The sequence below is a fragment of the Rhinopithecus roxellana genome, chromosome 14, assembly GCF_007565055.1.
Source record: "Rhinopithecus roxellana isolate Shanxi Qingling chromosome 14, ASM756505v1, whole genome shotgun sequence".
In the NCBI taxonomy this organism is placed as follows: Eukaryota; Metazoa; Chordata; class Mammalia; order Primates; family Cercopithecidae; genus Rhinopithecus; species Rhinopithecus roxellana.
In genome coordinates this window covers 105498499-105514314 of record NC_044562.1, presented here as the reverse complement: position 1 = coordinate 105514314, position 15816 = coordinate 105498499, and the positions used below count along the sequence as shown (strand labels likewise).

Below are 15816 nucleotides of genomic sequence, written 5' to 3'. Positions count from 1 at the left end.
GTTAACTCTAACCTATGACAAGCTGGATACTAAAATAATGTAACCATTAAAAATATCCCATGAGTGTAAATCAGTACAACCACTATGAAGAATAGTTTGTAGGTTCTTCAAAAAACCAAAAACAGAGCTACCATGATATCCAGCAATCCCACTGCTGGATATATACCCAAAAGAAAGGAGATCACTATACGAAAGAGATATTTGCACTCCTATGTTTGGTGCAGCACTGTTCACAACAGTCAAGATTTGGAAGCAATCTAAGTGTCCATCAACAGATGAATGGATAAAGAAAATGTGATACTTAAACACAATGGAGTACCATTCAGTCATAAAAAAAAGAATGAGATTTTGTCATTTGAAACAACGTGGATCAAACTGGAGGTCATTATTATTAAGTGAAATAAGCCAGGCACAGAAAGACAAACATCACATGTTCTCACTTATTTGTGGGATCTAAAAATCAAAACAATTGAGCTCATGGAAACAGAGTAGAAGGATGGTTACCAGAGGCTGGAAGTGCAGTGGGGAGGTGGGGATAGTTACTGGGCACAAAAAAATAGAAGGAATGAATAAGACCTAGTAGGTGATAGCACAACAAGGAGACTATAGTCAATAATAGTTTAATTGTACACTTTAAAATAAGTAAAAGAGTAGAATTGGATTATTTGTAACACAAAGGATAAATACTTGAGGTGATGAATACCCAATTTTCCATGATGTGATTATTATGCATTGCATGCCTGTATCTCGTGTAGTCTATAAATATACACCTACTGTGTAGCCACAAAAACTTAAATAAAAATTAGGCTGGGCGCGGTGGCTCAAGCCTGTAATCCCAGCACTTTGGGAGGCCGAGATGGGCGGATCATGAGGTTAGGAGATCGAGACCATCCTGGCTAACACAGTGAAACCCCTGTCTCTACTAAAAAAATACAAAAAAAAAAAAAAACTAGCCGGGCGAGGTGGCGGGTGCCTGTAGTCCCAGCTACTTGGGAGGCTGAAGCAAGAGAATGGTGTAAACCCGGGAGGCGGAGCTTGCAGTGAGCTGAGATCCGGCCACTGCACTCCAGCCTGGGCGATAGAGCGAGACTCTGTCTCAACCAAAAAAAAATAATAAAATAAAATAAAATAAAAATTAAAAAAAGAGAAATACCCTATGAGGCACTGACGCTGTGAGAACTTGTCGAAGTGGAATTCTATTTCTTTGGTGACATATCTTGTATGACCTTTCACTCCCTTCTTCTGTGTGATAATGAAAGGAATATTTCTCTATGTGTAATGTGCTCACAGAGTTAAGTCAGCCCTTAGGTAACCTCATCCATTTTCCTAGGAATTATTTGCTTATTATTATTGAGGTTAAGAAATTCACATAAAATAAACCATATGAAGGTGGACGATTCAGTGGCATTTAAGTCACAAGACTGTATTATCATCACCTCTAAAACACTGTCATCACCCTGAAAGGAAACGCCATACTCATTAAACACTTACTCCCTATGCCTCCATCTTCCCAGCACCTGGCAACCACCAATCTTCTATCTGTCTATGGATTTATCTATTTTAGACACTTCATATAAATGGAATCATACAATATGTGTGGGAATAATTTTTATAAAATATTTTAAAGTTAATTTGAGAACTACTTCTCTCTTTGTTCCTTACCCAAAGAAAAGGTTAATGATTAACATTAGGGAGAATGGAATCCAGGAGAGAATTCTAGGTGAGATTCTAGGTGAAAAAAGTATACAACTCATATGTGTGTCCTTCCTTTATGGGATGGGGCAGCTAACGGAAATCAGGAAAATTTATTTAAGTAGGCCCCTCCCTCTATTCTAAAAATTTCTAGTTTAAAAATTTGAAATATGGTTTGTGAGTTTTGGTTCCAACTCATTAATTTCGGCTTGGTCAAACAACTCAAAGTGGAAAGTTCAAGGAGCTTGAATCCACTGAGTTTTGCTTCCCACACAGTTGGCCAGTTGGCATCACAAACAGGATTACACAGACTATTTCCTTCTCTCTTCTTCTTCCCCAAAGGAGCTATGATTTGGTAGCTTTTTTTTTTTTTTTTTTTTTTTTTTTCTTCGACAGTCTCACTCTGTTGCCCAGGCTGGAGTGCAGTGGCGTGGTCTCAGCTCACTGCAACCTCCACCTCCGGTTTCAAGTGATTCTCGTGCCTCATCCCTGAGTAGCTGGGACTACAAGCATACACCACCACGCCCAGCTAATTTTTGTACTTTTAGTAGAGACGAGAGTTTACCATATTGGCCAGGGTGGTCTCAAACTCCTGACTTTAAGTGATCCATCTGCCTCCACCTCCCAAAGTGCTGGGATTACAGGCATGAACCACCTCGCCTGGCCCATATGATTTTTGTAGCATTTTTTTAATTATATATATTTCTAAGCCTATTTGTTTTAAGAATTTTGAGGTTTACATTAATCTTTTATCCAGGCATTGGAAGATGATGGAAGTTAAAATCAAGAGTTAACTTAAATACTAGTAAAGTCTTCATGTGTAATTCTTTTTCTAGGCCATGTTAGTTACAAATTTCATTGTGCCATCCACCTAGACAACTGACTATTTTGATAGAACAAACAAACGAGGCCGGGCCTGGTAGCTCACGCCTGTAATCCCAGCACTTTGGGAGGTGGAGGTGGGCGGATCACCTGAGGTCAGGAGTTTGAGACCAGCTTGGCTAACATAGTGAAACCCCATTTATACTAAAAATACAAAACATTAGCCAGGCGTGGTGGCACGCCCCTCTAATCCCAGCTACTTGGCAGGCTGAGGCAGAAGAATTGCTTGAACCCCAGTGGGGCGGAGGATGCAGTGAGCCGAGATGCACCATTGCACTCCAGCTTGGGCAACAAGAGTGAAACTCTGTCTTAAAAAAAAAAAAAAAAAAAAAAAAAAGAACAAACAAAAGAACTAGTCCATATCTAGATAACAGTGTTTACATATTGGAACCAATCAGTACCAATCAATCATTTCAATGGTTTTAAATGCTTCCTGAATTTAGGCAGGTCCCTTCTGTAATTAAAAAATAATAAAACAAAACAGACATAAACCTTTGGATGACTGTTATTTCATCCTCCAAAGAAATAAATTAGTCATTTGGTCAACTAGTAAATCACTTGATATATGTGAGGGACACAGATCATTATAAGTTCTATTTAACTCTTCTAAATTGAATATAAATCATAGAGTACAGTTATTTTCACCAAAAATTGTATAGGAAGAACTAAATAATATACTAGATAATAACAATGTAATTAAAATATATATTGTATGAGTATCAGGAAAGCCTCCCAAAATAAGTAACTTTATTCCTGGAATAGGATTGCAGAGAGAATATGGTAGAGAAGAGCAACTAATAGTTTTCTCTCCCACATTTCATAAATGGAATTTTGGTATTCTCCAATAACTCACATTAAAGCTTTTAATATGTAAAGCTTCCAGAGATCTTCTATTTTTACATTGTGATAATCTAACAATATTTGAGTCAATTTTTGTTAAATCCATGTGACGTGTGGTCGATACTCCATGGATGCAGAATACAAATTCCGGCTTATATGTTACTTACTTTGGGAGGCTCTCCTAATGCTTTTCCTTACCTTCAGCTTGGGTTGGTGGTGCTCTTTCAATGTCAAAAGCAGGTCTATTACACTGGTTTTTAATTTCTTAAATAATTTTAGTTGGTTTCTCTTCTACAGCATTCTACTCTAACCAAATACGCGTGTGTGAGCACACGCGCACGCACATTCACACACACACACACACACAAACACACACACACCTGCCTCAAAGGCAGGGCCTAGATCTTGCTGTTGATTAAAATATCTTTGGCTCATGACAAACATGCCTAGCATATATCAGGTATTCAATAAATATTTAGTGAACTGAAATGATTTACTTACTGTCCACTACTTAGTTTCTCTCTAATTGTGGAAAAATCCATAGGCTTCTTAATAACTTTCTTATAACCAGGAACAAGTTTCAAGTTTACAGGAAGTAGAAAAGGCCATGCATCCTCATGAGTTTCCATTTCAGTCAGAATCATACTAAAGAAAATAATGATTGAAATCAGTATCCCTACTTTACAATTGTCTTATTTTTTAATTAAAAAAGCTTTCAGTTATTTTATATATATATGAGACAGGGTCTTGCTCTATCGCCCAGGCTGGAGTATAGTGGCACCATCTTGGCTCACTACAACCTCTGCCTCTTGGGTTCAAGTGATTCTCCTGCCTCAGCCTCTCGAGGAGCTGGGAATACGGGTGCACGCCACTACACCCAGTTAATTTTTGTATTTTTAGTAGAGACAGGGTTTTGCCATGTTGGCCAGGATGATCTTGAACTCCTGACCTCAGGTGACCTGCCTGTCTTGACATCTCAAAGTACTGGGATTTCAGGCGTGAGCCAATGTGCCAGGCCCAATTATAATCTTTCAAATAAAACTCAATGCAAATTAACACTAAAAGAAGATAAAGGAATACATTTACTATACTTACACATTTTCTTAACATTTATGCTTTACATTTTTTATTTCCACAAATTGTCAGAAAGGAAGCTTTGATATGGTAAAAGGTTTCTAAACAAATAAAATGGGACATTATAAATATACAGTGCATGAAAACGGAAATAATACCTGCAAAGAGCTAGGTCCTTGGAGTCATCTCTTTTCGGTTTCTTAACTGAAGTAAAACTTTCTTGTTTTGACAAGTTAATAGAAGTGTTTTCTTCCATTTTTCTTTTCTTGAGGTCTTTGTTTCCTCTTTTTAGTGAACTACTTGTAGATGCAGAGTCTTCATCTTCAGTGTCTCCTGTTAAAGTTACCTTCTTGCCTTTCTTTGACTCATTAGTCTTTTTTCCTTTGACATGAAGTTTTTTGATTTTTAGAGTTTGACCACTTGCCTTTAATTTAAAAAAGGTAAATGAGGTGTAAGAAAGTGACTGTCTACAGACCTTCTATTATTTTAAATTATGAAAAGTCTGACAGGACAAACAAGTAAAAAGAATAACTTGGATTTAGAATGTTGATAACTCTATTATTCTTAAGGAAGTTCTGTGTATTTCTTCCTCTCATAATATAAGGATAAAATCTAATAAAACATGAAAGGTCTATTCATCTTAAGAATTCTTAAAACTTGAAGATGTTGATCTCATGGTAATTCATCTACAGAGGGTATCTGCAGTATTCTTTCAGGCTAGGTCACTACTTGAATGAGTTTAAAGATACAAAAGAATTAGGAACAAAGATGAATATAAATGAAAATACAGAGATTGTTAATAAGAAAGTTGAAGAGGTAATAAAAAGCCAGGCCAAAAATGAAAAAGAGCTAAGGAAGTGTCAAATAGAGAAGTCCAAGTGATCAAATCTACTAGAAATTGATTTTTTTTTCTGGATAAAAAATAAAAAGTATTTGCAATAAGAAGAGAGTTCCACAAACTTGTGGTTCCCAGGTGTGAACAAAGCAGTGGTGAAAGATGGGATAAAAAGATATCTGTTTTTGAGAAAAACAACATAGAAAGAAAGACATAAAGGACATTAGACTTGGAATCAAACGATATGAATTCCAGCTACGGCTCTGCTACTAACTTTAAGCAAAAATATTTGTGAGGCCCTGTTTTCTCATTTTAAAAATAAGGATGACAAGCCACACACTTGCTAGTCATGCTAGCTCTAGAATTACATGCAAAAAAGAAATCTCAACGTGGTCTTACGCAATGTAACTACAAGTTGCAGGCAGCACACTGCTGCAACAAGAAGGGTGCCCCACCCTGTATTCGTAGAGAAAAAAAAAACTGCCTTTTGAGATTTAAATGTTATAATAAACATAATAGATCATAAAAGAAAGATAGGTAAAGTTCTGGCAATGTATGACTTTTATTTTTATTTTCCAAATATGTGGTTAACACCAAACACTTTTAGAAAACTATTACCTTAACCAGATTGTTAAGAAATCCTAGACTGCAAAGTCACATAATCAGTGTAGCAATAATTTAAAGTTGGCTGTATTCTTTTTTTTTTTTTGAGGCAGTCTCACTCTGTTGCCCAGGCTGGGAGTGCAGTGGTACAATCACGGCTTACTGCAGCCTCAACCTCCGGGGCTCAAGACATCCTCCCACGTCAGCCACCCGAGAATCTGGGGCTACGAGTGTGTGCCCCATGCCTGGCGAATACGGTTGGCAGTATTCTTAAAAGTGGCTGAAAACCATTTCTTTGGAGTATTTCATAGCAGTTTCTTTGAGGATTTCATGATCCCTGCCAGTACATTATTTAAAAATGCTCTTAAGCAGTTAAAATTATTTGCTTCTTTATTGGCAGGTTAAAGTATAGTTAAGGAGATATTTTAATTGACTAAATAAGGCAAACCATAAATTCAACGCTTTCACCATATCATATCAAAGAATCACAATCCCCGTCACTAACTGAAATAATTAATATGTTTTATTCAGTCTCTTCTCCACTTATTTATATTCATAAAAATCTGATTATTTTGGGTTTTTATATTACACTGAGCTTTTAGCACTCTGAAATCATTAAAAAAGAGAGTACTTAATATAATGAAGAAAAAGTTCATTTAATGACAAGTTAGATTAAATAGCTGTGTTACTTAAAACAGAAAAAATCTTATGAATAGTGGGCCAAAACATCTAGCTTCTACTTGAACTAAAATATTATTTGGGATAATTTTCTAACAAATTAATACTCACAATAAGAAAATATGAAATTGGGCCAGACATGGTAGCTCACACCCGTAATCCCAGCACTTTGGGAGGCCAATGGGTGCGGATCACTTGAGGTCAGGAGTTTTAAGACCAGCTTGGCCAACATGGTGAAACCCCATCTCTACCAAAACTACAAAATGTAGTCAGGTGTCATGGTGTACGCCTGTAATCCCAGCTACTCAGGAGGCTGAGGCACAAGAATCACTTGAACCCAGTGGTGGAAGTTGCAGTGAGCTGAGATCACACCACTGCACTCCAGCCTGAGTGATGGAATGAGAGACTGTCTCAAAAAAAAAAAAAAAAAAAAAAAAAAAAAGTATGGAACTGAAACCTGAAACTTGTGATTTTTTAAAAAAAGACAAAAAAAAAAAATGATGTGTGTCAACTGATCTCATTAAATAGCGCAAATACACATACTTCAAAAGCAAACTTTCATTAAGTTACTCCATTACCTATTATTTTGCTCTTGGGCAGGGCATCCCCCCAACCCCCATCACCTTTTCTTGGCTACAGTACAAATTCAAAGAGGAACTTAGTGGGTCTTAAGCAACACTTACCAGATTTCATGAACAACAGCACATATCTTTCTTGTTTATATATTGATATAAGTCACAAACTGGTGGCTCACAGGCTCCAAACAGGCCACAGAATGTATTTGGTTCATATAATGCTTGTAAAAATTCTGAATTTGTTTCCAATATTTAATATTTGGGAGGACATAAAAATCCATAGTCTCGACTTCCCTTGAAATACGAGTGGGTTCTCGAACATGGGGCCCACATTCCTACATGACAGCAATTGGGTGAAGTTGAGCTTTGACTGTTAAATTTAAATAGGGCCATGACTTCCCTCTTTGCCACAGTGCCCACGAGGGGTCCACTGAACTCTTTCATGTCATTCATTTGGCTTTTGTAGGCACTGAAGTTTCAAATGTCTAATAGTGAGTTTGTGTGTGTATGTGTGTGTATATCTAAGAGTGTGTACTAATACAATTGGACCTCCTTATCTGCAGGTTCTACATCTATGGATTGGACCAGCTACAAATGGAAAATATAAAACAAAGGCTGGGCGCAGTGGCTCATGCCTGTAATCCCAGCACTTTGGGAGGCCAAGGCAGGCAGATAACTTGCGGTTAGGAGTTCGAGACCGGCTTGGCCAACATGGCAAAACCCTTGTCTCTACTAAAAATACAAAAGTTAACCAGGCGTTGTGGTGCACGCCTGTAATCTCAGCTACTCAGGAGGCTGATGCAGGAGAATCGCTTGAACCCGGGAGGCAGAGGTTGCAGCAGTGAGTCAAGATCATGCCACTGCACTCCAGCCCGGGCAACAGAGTGAGACTCTGTCTTAATAGAAAAAGAAAAAAGAAAATATAAAACAAAAAATCCAACCCCCTCATAACAAAACAATAAAAAAAAAAAAAAAACCAATATGGTATAATAACTATTTGCATAGCATTTATGTTTTATTAGGTATTATAAATAATTTAGAGATGACTTAAAGTATATGGGAGGATGTGAATAGGTTGTATGCAAATAATATTCCATTTTATATAAAGAACTTGAGCATCTGTGGACTCTGGTATCCATGGTGGATCCTGGAGCTAATCCCTTGCAGATACTGAGGTATAGCTATGTTGTATATACATGCACACACACATAAACAAACACATACACATCTTTTCAATTCTGTGATCCTGTGATCACATATATACATACATACACACATACATACACGCACAGTAAAAACAGTTAATCAGGATAATGGATGCAGAAAAACCCACTTGAGAGCAAGGTGTATATATAGTATAAATATTTTTAAATAACTATGAATTAACTGGAAAGATACTTTAAAAACCTTAACTCTTCCTTATATATCAAAATCAATGTTTAGAGTTTTATTGTTGTAAGAAACATCTAGTTCACTACATTTAAAAAACAAAAAAAGCAGAAGTTTAGAAAGTTGTATGCACATAGAAGGGCTCAAATGAGATTACAGATCTTATGTCTCCAAGTCTACTCCTTGAATGGCAGATAGCTAGGATACTAATTTAAGAGAATTTATTGAAAACAAACATCCAACGACCTACCAGGTAATACTCCCAAGACCGAAAACACTTATCTGTTAGTAATTCATAGAGTGTTAGAGAAACTTTCTATAACTTAACAGTTATGAAGTTAAAAGGTAATTTTATGTACAATCAGTGAAGACTGCTGTTGTTATATTTAACTATGTATGACAAAAATGATCAAATAATGAGAATAATCAAAATAATAAAAAAATGATTATTAGTGAATATGATGCCATGTAAGACCACTTGCTATCTTGTGAAATATAGTCTAAAATATAATAAAGTATTAAAGTAAACATTTCACATAACTATAAAGTTATAAAAACTTTTACATGTATGACCTTATTCAATCTTCACAAATAAGATACTATCTCATTTTACAGAGCAGATACTATCCCATTTTACAGATGATAACCTTGAGGCAAAGAAAGCACTCCAATGTTTACAGATCAGGGAGGTGGGGAAAAATCAGTGAAGGAGATTTGAGAAGAAGCAAAGACTGGAAAGAAAACCAGGTGAGTATGGTATGCTAGAAGTCAAGTGAAAATCAGTGTTTCAAGGAGGAGAAAGTGTTCAGCTCTATCAAATGTAATAGGTCAGATGATATAGGCACTGATCACTGGAGTGGGAAATGTGAATGCTGTTTGTGGCCAAAGTAAGAGCACTTTTGGAGAAGCTGTGGAGGTGAAAATCTATAGTGAGCTCAAGAGTGAATCAGGGCCGAGTGTGCTGTCTCACACCTGTAATCCCAGACTTCAGAGGCTGCAGTGTGAGGATCAGCTGAGCCCAGGAGTTTGAGACCAGCCTGGGCACATAGTGAGAACCCATCTCTACAAAAAAAAAAAAAAAAAAAAAAAAGCCAGGCATAGTGGCACAGGCCTGTAGTCCCTGCTGCTTGGGAGGCTGAGGTGAGAGGATCACTTGAACCTGGGGGACTCAAGACTGTGATAAATCGTTATAGTGTCAATGCATTCCAGCCAAGGCAACAGATCAAGATTCTGTCTTAAAGAGTAAACCAGAGGAGAGATATTAGATAGAATCAGAACAAAACATTTTCCGAGAGTTTTTCTGTAAATGGAAGGAAAAAATGGAGGAACTGGATCAAGGGAGAAGTGAGGACAGAAGAGGGTTTTTGTTTAGTTTTCTTAAGATGGGAGAGATAGCAGCACATCAGTAGGCTAAAGAGAGGAACCCAGTGGAGAAGGAGAAATTGGTGATGCAGGAGAAGGGAGGACTGCTGGAATAACATTCCCAAGGGGGTAAGAAGGGATGGAATCTGAGGCACAAGTGGGAAAAAATCGCTTAGTTAGGAGTTCATGGCAACAGCAGAGAAGGTAAGGTATGTGAGCCTGGATGCAGAAGGACAGCAGATGTGGTGGCGAGATGTGATATTTTCTTCCGATGGCTTCCATTTTCTCAGCTGAATGACAATAAGCTGAGAATTAAGATGGAGGAGGCAGAGCTAGAGATAAATTACCGACATCATTAAAGGCCCTCTAACACCTTATTTATTTATTTATTTAGAGATGGAGTCTCACTCTTGCTCAGGCTGGAGTGCAGTGGCATGATCTGGGTTCACTGCAACCTCCACCTCCGAGGTTCAAGCGATTCTCCTGCCTGAGCCTCCCAAGTAGTTGGGACTACAGGCATGTGCCACCACTAATTTTTGCCTGGCTAAAATTTTGTATTTTTAGTAGATATGGGGTTTTGCCATGTTGGCCAGGCTGGTCTTGATCTCCTGGCCTCAAATGATCTGCTCATCTCAGCCTCCCAAAGTGCTTGGATTACAGGCGTGAGCCAACATACCCGGGCCTTAATGCCCTGAATTTAAAGGCTGAGTATTGCACAGCTATATTCAGATACAAAGGTATAGGTGTTAGAGAAATCACAGAGTTGTATTAACCAGAATAACGGTTTTTATTAAGGGCAGGCGCAGGCAAAGGACCTAATGGTGGAAGCAATGATTGGGATGATAATGGGATAATGACACCCAAGACAGATTAGGAGGAAAGACAGGACATGAAATGGGAGAGCAACAGTGAAAAGTCTTAAGACAAACTGTAAGTCCTGGTGAGATCAAAGGATTGTTGGAGTTGAAGTGCTACAGGGAGTGAACTGGAAGGGAAGAAAGGAGGTGGACAGATGGATGTTTGAAGTGAGTTTATGGAGAGATAGTTAATAATTAGGTTAAGAGACTGTTAATAATTAGCTTACTGTTAATAATTAGGTTAAGAGTTTAAATATGGGAGAAAGTAACTGAGGTAGGGAATACCTAGAGTCTGCCTTCAAAATATAAACACCATAAAACTCTGTATTTTGATCTAGTAATTGAAAAGTTGTTTGGAGCTGGGTGCAGTGGTTTGCATTTGTAATTCCAGTGACTTGGCAGGCTGAGGTAGGAAGATTGCTTGAGATCAGGTATGAGACCACTGTAGGCAACACAGCAAGACCGTATCTCTCTCAAAACAAAACAAAACAAAAAAAAGAAAAAGAAAAAAAAAATTAGCTGGGTGCAGTGTACACCTGTAGTCTCAGCTACTAATGAGATTGAGGCCAGAGGATTGCTTGAGCCCAGGAGTTTTAGGCTGTAGTGGGCTATGATCATACCACTGCACTCTGGCCTGGGCAACTGAGACCCTGTATTTAAAAAAAAAAAAAAAAAAAAAAAAAAGATAAAATAAAACAAAAAGTTTAGTTTTAGATTGTCTTACCTTAGCAATGCAAGCTGGACAAAACCAATCTCCATCTGGGATTGTTGTAATCTTGGGTCTATGGCAGTAGGTATGACAGCCTTTGTCACAGCCATCACAAAGAAGAAGCAGTTCTTCATTATCTCCCTTTCGACAGATTTGGCAGTACTATAATACATGAAAAATCATTTAAAATTAACCATCTGCCATGAATAATAGTTATTGGGATGTTCAATGCACCATAATTCCTAATTTATATTAGTAATGAACATTCCGCTTGCTAACAAATAAATAGTAGCCATACACATCTATGTATCTTTCGTTACACAGATATGGACCACATGACGGGTGAGCAGTTCTGTTGGGGTAAATGCTGTGGGGTAAATGCACATTTCAAGTACACTGCAAAGAACAAAGCTTAGAGGCAGAATGCCTGCACACACTTCAGAAGCATGTACACATTAACATATGAAATAATTAACATGACATTAGAGCACATAAAGCAATGAATAGCTTTAATACATGGTGTTTTCTTTGTTTAATGTGCTTCATCTTTTGCTTATCTTAGCATCCTCATGATATCCTGAGAAAGAAATAAGAGTTAGAGTATTTTTTAAAATCAAAATTAGAAAACTTGTATTAGTATCATAATTATGTATAATTAAAAGATAACCCTAGATTTTTGACTAATTCATCTATACATATTGTGATAGATTGGAAAATGTGTTCAAACCGGGAAACTTTGAAAATCAACCCAAATCAAACATGTGTCACAAGTGCAGAAAATGGATCCTACAAATTTCTAAGGAAAAAAAGATACATGTAAGAAATTAAGAGGTCATTATTTTTTTTTTAGAATTAAAAATAAAACTAGTTATTTTCTATTGAAAATTTTCTAATATAATTAAAAATTTTAAATCTGCAAAAAGAAGACTGTTTCCACATACATATATTCTGTACAATAAGTTTTACAAAGGAAAGAAGAAAAGTTAGACAAGTTAAAAACTTTCAAGACGGCTGTAAAAGATGGTAAGCACTAACATTGTTTTTTGACAACTAGTTCATATTCCAGTCACAAAAGAAAATGTTCTGCAGTCCATATTTTAAAAAATGAAAACATTTAACCAGAAACCATTTAACTACTTTAAGTTAGGTATATATATGCTCTTAAAAACAAAATAGCTTCACTGTTCAAACTTACTTTAATTTTCAATGCAACATTATATCAGTCTGGGAAAGTCTAAAATGGTCTTATATAACTTAGTATGTATACCAATGATAGTTGTAGAATCTTATCAAAACAGCAGACACACTATTCAAGTTGACAAATGTTTATCAAATGTATATATTATATATTTCATATTAACATGGGCATGGTTACCACGAGCAAAAGCAGCAGAGTTTAACATTCCAACAATCAGTATCCATTTTATGACCTTTCCTAACATCACCATCACTGAATACCTTAAGATGGTGTTATTTCTCCATATTTGAGTTACATTGTTAAAACTTCTACTGTAAAAGTATTCACTGAGAAATAACAATGCAAGGTTATATTTATATCCCTGTAACAACACAATTTAAAAATGAGATTCATGAACATAAGTAGAGACTCATTGTTTTCTCTACTAGGTAACTATAAATACTACAAGGTCTGTCTTACATATCACACTTAGGATTTAAAAATAAAATTATTTCCTGATACTTTTAAAGAAAGAGTGACAGATATCAAACTCGTAACAATTTTGAAAAATTATAGTAATAGCTCATAATATGTTACAGTAAATATATTATTATTTGGTTTTAATTCCTCTGCTACTACAGTAAAAAATAGTGGATGCTGCCTACTGTTTAACAACAATATAAAGTATACCGTGGGCAGAGAATTATCTGGAGGCAAATTATGACAACTCTCTCTTTTTCTTGGTAAGCTTGGTCTTTGTCCAACAGGGTATTTCTAAAGATATTGAGCACTTTAATATTTTGTTAGGACTTACTATGAGGATTACTATAGGCACTGTAATGTCTCTAAAGGTTATAAAGTGCTTCTTAATCTTTGAATATGAAACACTGCCTTCTTTTCAAGGTAGTTTCATAGTAAAAAATGTATTATTAAGCATTTTAAAAAGGAAATGAAGATTGTGAGAGCTGGAATTACATGATTAATAAGGGTAGATGAAGAACAGGGGAAAGGTTAATGAGTTTGCAAAAATGGAAATAAAGCTATAGATTGCAGAATTTAAATATATCAATATAAAAGCAGGTTTTGATACAAGTTTTAGGTTTCTGTGTATAAGTTTATAATAAAACTGAACACATCATGATGATTGCTTTGGTGTGGATGAGAAAAATACAAATGCAAATTTCATTTTGATCTAGGACTTAATATTTTTTTTTTCAATTTTATTTACAGACAAGGTCTCACTATGTTGCCCAGGCTATAGTGCAGTGGCTATTCTCAAGTGTGATTATAGCACACTACAGCCTCGAACTCCTGGGCTCAAATGATCCTGCCTTGGCCTCTGGAGTAGCTGGGACTATTGGAATGTACCACCATACCTGGCAAGAACTCAGTCTCAGTTTCTCTCTTTTAAAAAAAAATCATTATTGCCTAGATCTCACCAAATATATTTGTCTAAGGTGACTTTCAAGCTGGTTTTAATAATAATTTTTAGAAGGAAAAAATATTTGTATCTGGTAAAAACAATACTAAATGAATCAAACAGTGCCTTAAAATTTATAGTAAATTCTGGGCCAGGTGTGGTGGCTCATGCCTGTAATCCCAGCACTTTGGGAGGCCAAGGCAGGCGGATCATTTGAGTTCAGGAATTCAAGACCAGCCTGGCCAACACGGTGAAACACTGTCTTTACTGAAAATACAAAATTTAGCTGGGCGTGGTGGTGCATGCCTGTAATCCCAGCTACTTGGGAGGCTGAGGTAGGAGAATCGCTTGAACCCAGGAGATTGAGGTTGCAGTGAGCTGATATTGTACTACTGCACTCCAGCCTGGGCAACAGAGACTCTGTCTCAAAAAAAAAAAAAAAAAAAAAAAAAAAAAAAAAAAAAAAAAAAATTATAGTAAATTCCAATCTGAATTGAGAAAGGCCTGTATTTGAGCATATTATGAAACTGCAGATTCGTAGATATTTTAGGAAGCAGTGAAAAACCATAGAAGAAACATAATTTATTTGTACGGAATTAATAAGGCCTTGAGTAGTCTAAGCATAAAGGTAAAAACGAAAGAAAGAATGCTAAGTTATTTAAGAATCACTTCTTTTCTTCAGGGAAACAACCATTTTAAATAAAGGAATTTCACCTTTAGCCATTCATGAAAAGAATCTCAAATGTTTAAATTTTAAAGCTAGTCCGTAATTCAAAGTAAATGGTGGCTGGGCACGGTGGCTCACGCCTGTAATCCTAGCATTTCGGGAGGCTGAAGTGGGCAGATCACCTGAGGTCAAGAGTTTGAGACCAGCTTTCCCAACACAGTGAAATCCCATCTCTTCTAAAAAATACAAAAATTAACCAGGTGTGATGGTAGGTGTCTGTAATCCCAACTACTCAGGAGGCTGATGGAGGAGAATCACCTGAACCCAGGAGGCGGAGGTTGCAGTGAGCCAAGACTGTGCCACTGCACTCTAACCTGGGTGAGCAAGACTCTGTCTCAAAAAAAAAAAAAGTAAATGTTAAAGTAATTCATAAAAGACTACATATAATAGATAATTCTATATATGATAATATAAAAGAGGCAAGAGGGACACTTGTATGTGATTTGAAATAAATATTTCTCTGGAAAACATGAATTATAGCTTTGCATTTTGAACACACAGCATTTTGGTGCCTGACACAAAATAGAGATTTTTGTGATAAACTAAATGATAAACTAATTGGGGTTGTAGAAAGGTGAAAAACCAATTTTAATTAGTAGAGGAAAGATTAAAGGATCTACTATTCATGTCAACCATATCCGATGCCAAACACATGATATAAGCACATAAACTAAGAGTTCTCTGCTTATTTTGTATTTACTAATCTAAGTGCTTCTTAGAATTAAAAAATGAAAACTGATAGAAAAAGACATTTCAGCAATGCAGTAATATAGCAGGTAATGTTAGCAATGGAACTGTTTACAACAGTGAAACGGCCTTCAAGATTTAGATTAACAACTATTGTGCTGACGGAATGTGGGAGACAACTTCAGTTAGAGTTATAAATGATATTCAAAGAAGGCAGAAGCAAGATTTTAAAAAATAAAAGATAACACATTTGAAAGATTCCTTCAGTAAGGAGGAAAGTATCAAAAATCTTTCAGAATTAGAAAAACT

At 36.3% G+C, this 15816-nt stretch overlaps 1 protein-coding gene across 8 annotated transcripts in view; it reads right to left on the bottom strand.

The window, feature by feature from the left end:
* Positions 1–15816, bottom strand: part of BAZ2B (bromodomain adjacent to zinc finger domain 2B) — a 331981-nt gene that overhangs the window by 6220 nt on the left and 309945 nt on the right. For all 8 annotated transcript variants that reach the window (XM_010379122.2, XM_030916305.1, XM_030916307.1 and 5 more), the window contains 3 exons: positions 11512–11658; positions 4647–4912; positions 3916–4059 (listed from right to left, as the gene is read on the bottom strand). In XM_010379122.2, coding sequence (XP_010377424.2) covers positions 3916–4059; positions 4647–4912; positions 11512–11658 — 557 coding nt within the window. The remainder of the gene's footprint in view (positions 1–3915; positions 4060–4646; positions 4913–11511; positions 11659–15816) is intronic.